The sequence below is a fragment of the Carlito syrichta genome, unplaced genomic scaffold (assembly GCF_000164805.1).
Source record: "Carlito syrichta isolate Samal-C Ts95f unplaced genomic scaffold, Tarsius_syrichta-2.0.1 Scaffold309115, whole genome shotgun sequence".
In the NCBI taxonomy this organism is placed as follows: Eukaryota; Metazoa; Chordata; class Mammalia; order Primates; family Tarsiidae; genus Carlito; species Carlito syrichta.
In genome coordinates, this window is record NW_007253211.1 from 719,567 (window position 1) to 726,431 (window position 6,865).

Sequence of the window (6,865 nt, forward strand, 5' to 3'; positions counted from 1 at the left end):
CCCCAGCCCCAAGCTGCTTGGAAGCCCGGGAGCCCCAGGGCCTGGCAGTGCCAGCGGAGGGTCTTCCCGCCATTGGTTAGGGCTGCAGAGGGGCTGCCTCTGCATCCTGTTGGCCTGGCCTGAGGACCTGGGTGCACCTCAAGCATCTGCCACCTCCTAGTCCTGGCACTGGCTGGGTGACTGAGGGATTTCATCTGAAAGGATCGGGAGTCACTGAAGTCAGGGGCATCGTGTTGAACCAAGGACCCAGGTCCTAGTCTAAGCTCTGTGTCTGACTGGGATCTGGACAAGCCCGCTGGCCTCTCTAGCCTCAGTTTCTTCATCAGTAAGTTGGGGCCAGGATCCTTTCCCTGCAGTTCTTCCACGTGTTATATCAATCACCTGACACAACGGGCATATAAGCAGTTAACGCACTGTAAGGAGGTTAGAGTTTAGGAAGCCTGTGGGGAGTGGTGAATACGGCCCAAGGTCTGAGAGGTGACAGGGCAGATGACCTAGGACTGAGGCTGTGGGAAGGGTGTTGGCTTTTACTATGAGTGAGAAGACAGTTGCTGAGGACTTCTAAGCAGGTGATGGTGGTACCTGACAGAGGCTGTGAGGGATCATTCTGGGTGTGTCTGTAGGTGGGCCAGGCTTCTAATGGATTACACATGGGTGGGGGACTGGGAGAGAATAAAGGAGGCTATCACTGATTTTGGCCCGAGCCATCAGAAAGGAGGGAGTTCCTTGAGCTGAGGAGGGGAAGACAGTGAGAGGAGCCTATGTGGGGCAGGAGATGAGGGGGCTTGTCCTTTGGACATGCCAAATTTGAGGGGCCCATTAGACGTCCAAGTGCAGCTGCCGAGTCAGTGGTTGAATGTAGGAGTCTGGAGTTCAGGAGCAGGCTCTGGGCTGGAGACATAACTCAGGAGTCATCTGCCTGAGGCCAGCTAATGATGTGGGCCGGCTGGGCACAGCTCATGCCTGAAATCCCAGCACTTTTGGAGGCTGAGGTGAGAGGATTTCTTGAACCCAGGAGTTCGAGACCTGCTTGGGCAACATAGCAAGACTTCATCTGTTCAAAAACTACAATCATGTGACTAACCCACCCATCTGCCTGCTATCACCTAACATCAGTACCTGCACTTACCTACCCTTTCGTGATGATGTGGAGCAGACCACCACCCAATTACCTTGAAGACCTTCCCCCATCCAGGGGAAATGGTTAGAAGGACTCAATCATGAGCAACCATTTTGCCATGACCTTACTAAGCTATGGTGTGACCATGTGCTTTTTTGAGCTATGGCCAGGCCATGTTTTCTTAAGTTTTGGCCCTTCTCTTCTACCTTGGGGAGGTGACTCTCTTTCTAATTTATTTTCTAAATAAACTGTATTTTCCAATCTTAAAAAAAAAATCAAAAAATTAGCCAGGCATGGTAGCACATGCTTTGGGAAGCTGAGGTGAGAGAATCACCTGAGCCCAGGAGATCCAGGCTGTGGTGAGCCATGACTGTGCCACTGCACTCTAGTCCGGGTGACAGAGTGAGACTCTGATGCAAAAAATATATATAAATAATCAATCAATCAAGCAAGCAAGCAAGCAGTGGGCCTAGGCCTGAGTGCCTAAGGGCTGCTGGGTTTTCAGTGAGGCAGCTGCCAAAACTACCCCAGGATGGGGTACTCATTGTGTGCCACACACCTCACCTAATGGCCACTAAGCCCTGTGGCAGTGTCGAGGGTAAGTCTCATTCTTCCTACTTTCAGATGAGGACACAGGGGCACAGAGAGAGGAAGTTGCCTGCCTAAGGTCACACAGCCAAGAGTGGTACAGCAGGACCTGACCCTGCTTTGTCTAGCTCCCAGCCCCAGCCCACACTGCCCCCTGCAGCTCTGGGCACCTCACCCACCTTCCTCGATAGGTATTCACCTCTTCCCCAACAGCTCTTTAGGGGCAGGAGCTGTGTCCTCCACTCTGAATCCCTTGGGCTTGGTCCAGGGAGGCCCAAGGCTCGTCTTCCAATGGTGGCCCTGTGGGCTGGGGGCTTTAAGAAGGACCTTGGGGCTGACAGGGAGTGACGTGGGTCTGAAACCAGGCTTGACTTCTACAGAGAAACACCACCCACATGCCTGAGCCAAGCAGCCTCACACCCAGCCATGCTGTGAGCTGGGTCTTTGGCCCCTGCCAGGCCCGCAAGGAGGCTATCCCTGCTGGGTGCAGGTGCAGGCAGAACTCTCAACCCCTCATTGCCCACAGGCATGGAGCCAGCAGGGGAGGGCATTCCACACCTCAGGAAGCTGGCAGCTTGAGAAACTACCTCCAGAGGCCCCTCTCCTATGCCCACCTCCAGGGGTCAAGGTGCCTGACTGGGAGGCCCACAGCGTGGTGGTGAAGCCCTCCTTCCACGGAGCCATAATTCCCTCTGGCTGTCTGCCAGCACCCCACTCCTCAACAGGGGCCCTGTCGTCAGCCCCCCCCACGTCCACTGGGACCCGACCCGCCGCGTAGTCTCACCACCCCCAACTCTCCAGGCAACCCTACCTGCCTCTGGTTTCTCTCTTTTTAGGAGGCTCCCCCAAAGCCTGACCATGAAAGGAGCCTCCAAGATGGCCTCTGAGAGGCCCTGAGAAGGGCAGGAACTTGCCCCAGGTCCCACGGCAGGCTGGCCTTACACCCATGTGTGGCCGTTCAACCCGGTTCTGCTCTGGTGGTGTAGGACATGAGACACGCCACCCTCCCTCTCTGGGCCTCTGAACCAGGAGAGGGTGGAGGCTAGGAGCTCTGAAGTCCCCGAGGTTCAGATACCAAGCTTCTTAAAGATGCAGGTGGTCCCGGGGCTGTGTTCAGCTGCTGCCTTATCTAGCCAGAGTTGCAGGATGCCCTGGTGGACACGACAGATCTGGCTGTCAGGTACACGTGTTTGTGCATAGATGGAGTGAGCAGTGGCTGTTGTCAGGAGCTGTGAAGGGGTACAGAGGTGTGAACAGATGTGTGTTTACCTTTGTATACATGTACATATTCAGTTGTGAATGGGTGGGGTGTGTGTGTGGGGTATGCTTGTGTGCCGATCGTGTGGGGGATGTGTGTGCTGGGGGTACACAGCGGCTGGGGTGTGTGGGTGTGTAGATTGTTTGCCCAGGAGTGTGCACACACAGGCTGCAGATGCGTGAGCGTGGGTGACTATGTGTAGTTGTGTGTGAATACATCTGTATCTGCCTATGTGTACCCTGGTGTGTGAGCCCAGGTGTGTCTGAGTCAGGAGCATGTGTGCAGCCATGCACTCACCTGTGTGTCCCTGCAGATACACACGTATGCAGGTGTGTGTGTGAGCAAGTTGGTGTGTGTGACCAGGTGTGAACGCACACACACTTGCATGTGCTTGGCCGCACGTGTCCCCAGGGCATGGGTGCTGGCACCGAGTGGAGCTGACTATGCCGCTTGGGTGAGTGGATGGATGGATTTCCCAGCCTGAGCCCAGCTTTCCAGGGCTTAACACCCCAGCCAGGTAGAATTATGCTGAGCCACTGGGATGGGCCGTCTCCACCATGAGCGTTACGCTCCGCAAGGCTTAGACAGGCCATGCTGCAAGGGTCCCGCAGAGCTCCTCCGTGCCCCATCTGGGCCCCTGGCACCCTGCACCCATGAGGCCTGGCACTAAACCAGGGAACCCCTCCTCCACATCCACAGTCTCTCATTTCTGTACTTCTGCCCTGCCTCGGATGACAGCCATCACCCCCGCATCAGACCCAGCTCTGATGGCCCCTTCATTCTGGGATGACGAGTGAAGCAGTTTCCTCACAGCAGGTGGAATGTGGAAGGGCCTTAGCAAACCGGGAGCCGGAATGTAGAGGTTCAGGCACCCACTGGCTGGGGGCAGGCCGGTGGGAAAGGAGTGGTGGCCACAGCCCGAAGGCTGCCGCTCTTCTGTGAGACCCTCTTGGTGCCTGGGTCCCACCCCTCAGGAGTGCCTCCGGTGGTGGGGTGTGTGTCCCACCTCGGGTGAGGGAGGAAGTGGGAGTGGGCAACCCACTTCTGCAGGGCACAGGCCCTGCCTGGGAGGTAGCTGGAGGAAGCTCAGGGGCCTATGCTGGAAGGGAGGGGCCTAGCACATGGTGGGTAGCTTTGCTCAAGTTTGATCTATGTATACTCCTCCTTGGCCTTGGTTTCTAGAAAGGGTTGTGGGCTGAAACACAAAATAAACGAGAACACCAACAACTGTACTCGTGCCTTTCTCAGGGCTAGCTCTAGAATGTTCCAGGCCTGGTGCAAAATGCAAACAAAGGGCCCCTTGTTCAAAAATCATCCACAATTCCACACAGCAGCAGCAGGGCATCAAATCAAGCACTGGTTCTTCCAAGACAGGCCCCTGTGTGACTGTGCAGGCTGCACGCCCATCGAGCTGGCCTGCCTGTGTTCATGGAGGTGTCCTGCTGCCCAGGGAGGGGAGGAAACTTACCTAGTATCTATCCCACAGGGGATTGGGGCAGAGTGGACTCCGGAACCCTGGCCCCCAACACAGGACTATGTCCCCTGCAGGGCTCACTCTGTCAAGAGAAGGGTCCCTATCCCTGGTGCCCGCGATCCATGTGGGCCTGACTGTACACCAACTGTTCAACTGAGTCTGCAATGGGTGACTGACCTGGAACACAACCCCTGTACTCAAGAACCCCCAGTGTGAGAGGAGAGATGATCCTGCCCTCAGGGAACCCCAATCGAATGAGGGGCAGGGGACCCCCAGCCCAGTGTGAAGACCCCAATTCAAGCCTAGTCTCAATGACTGTCTTCTCCTGGGAATGTTATAATACTCTGGAGCCTGTCCTTCCTTCTTCCCACTCTGGTCACCCGCCTCATCCCGCCCCATCTTGAGGTGGGAGAGGTGACCCCGCAACCCACTTGTCATGACCTTTCCTGCTGGGAGGGAAGGTCTATGCCTGTGGTGAGAGCTTGGGTTGTGTATAAGGACTGGGGCATGTCTCTGTGACTGGAAGGGTATGTGCTCACTGGGGACAGGCTCATTTCCCTAGGCCTGGAACATTTTCCTGAACAGAGGCCAATGAAGCAGCCTCTCCATTCTCTAGCCTCCTTCCCCAAGGAACCTGCTTGATCTGGGCTGCACCAGCCCAGAGGCTGGTCTCTAAGGAACATCTGCTCCTTGGCTTGGGAACATCGTGACTGTCGGGCCATGCCCCTTGACTCCTCTCCTCAGTGTCAGCCCAGCACCTGCCACCCCCATGAGCTAGTTTCATGTGGCTTCACAGCCTGTGCTTGGGGTCACCTCATGGTTTGGGCAAGGTGGGTGCTGTCATTCGATTGCCCGGATGAAAACACTGAGGCCCACAGAGGAGTGGGACTCTCCTTTTAGACTCTACAGTGTCTCCAGCTTCTCTCCCAAAGATGGGAAACCCAGGGTGGGGTAGCTGGAAAGGAAGGCCTTCAAATCCGGTGTCAGGAGGCATTTATGCAGAGCCAGCGGAAGAAAAGGAATATGAGAACAGGAAGTGCTGGCCTCTACCTGTGGGGTACTACCCGATGAGGCCAGGGTCCCATGCCCTCAGGAAGCAAGTCTAGACCTGTGCCCTGAACTGCTGGGCTGGATCAAAGAAATGAAGGTGTCGTGGAGGGGGTGGTCAGATAAAGCCGGGGGTCAGGAAAAGCTTCCTGGAGGAGGTGGTGCATCAGACAAGCCCAAGGGGAGGGCTCAGGCCCAGAAACAGCAGGTCTAGGGGGAAGAACATTTCCTACCTCCATGCCCAGACCTGGGAGGCACAGCCTGGGTGTCCCCTGGCGACTGAGCGGGGCAGAAGGGCAGCTGAGGCCTAGAGGAGCAGGAGGAGGAGGGAGGCGAGGAGGGGAACCCCAGGAAGGGGCAGTCGAACTGTCGGGCCCTGCCTGAAGGGCCCACTATTGAAGAATGGATTATCCGACACCCAGATTAATGGGCTTTCATTTTGCTAAACATCTGTCACTGTTAGTACTGGCGCGCGAGCGTGAAATGAGCTTTGACTGCTGCCACTGCCGTATCGCGATGGGCACTATGGATCCTGTGCCAATGTTCGCTCTGCACACAGAGGGGATGTGGGAGGCAGTCATGGCATGCAGGGCCTGGTCCGAGGGCTGCGGCATGGCCACTGGGAGTTGTTCCAGGCACCCACAGGTGCTTATCTCACCCTCAGCCCTGAGAAGGGTTGGTGGGAACTCCCCCAAGAGCCCCTCCTTGGGGATGCTGCCCCCCACGTGGAGTATAATAGTGGCAGACACTTACATGGTACATGCCAGATGTTTTCCACATTTTGAAGCATCAAGTCACTTAGTTCTCACAACGCTTCTAGGAGGTAAGTACTGCAATTATCATGCCTTATTACGCATGAGGAAACTGAGGAACGAGGACATGGTTTGTACAGGATCACACAGCTGGAAGTGGTGGAGCCAAGATTTGAACACAGAAATTCTGGTCTTAAGTCCCAGCTTCCTTCTGCCTGAAACCAGTGTGATATGGGGTGGGGCGGTCTCCTGGTCTGTTCTTGGGTGAGGGTTGGAGGGCGGCAGGTCCCGAGGCTGGGATGGAGCCCACCCTGATGCCACCCCGCCCTCCCCCAGCTGTACATCCAGACGACGACGCTGACGGTCTCAGTGAGTCTGAGCGCCTCGGTGTCCCTGGGAATGCTCTACATGCCCAAGGTCTACATCATCCTCTTCCACCCGGAGCAGAACGTGCCCAAGCGCAAGCGCAGCCTCAAAGCCGTCGTCACCGCGGCCACCATGTCCAACAAGTTCACGCAGAAAGGCAGCTTCCGGCCCAACGGAGAGGCCAAATCTGAGCTCTGCGAGAACCTGGAGGCCCCAGGTGAGTGCCTGTCCCCACCCCTCTCCCTCTGGGCCCCGCCCCC

The 6,865-nt window shown here is 56.5% G+C and overlaps 1 protein-coding gene across 1 annotated transcript in view; it reads left to right on the top strand.

Moving 5' to 3' along the window:
• The window catches only part of GRM4 (glutamate metabotropic receptor 4), a 111,185-nt gene that overhangs the window by 96,361 nt on the left and 7,959 nt on the right, over nucleotides 1-6,865 (top strand). Inside the window, exon 8 of the mRNA XM_008066826.2 lies at nucleotides 6,576-6,822. Within this exon, the coding sequence (XP_008065017.1) occupies nucleotides 6,576-6,822 (247 nt within the window). The remainder of the gene's footprint in view (nucleotides 1-6,575; nucleotides 6,823-6,865) is intronic.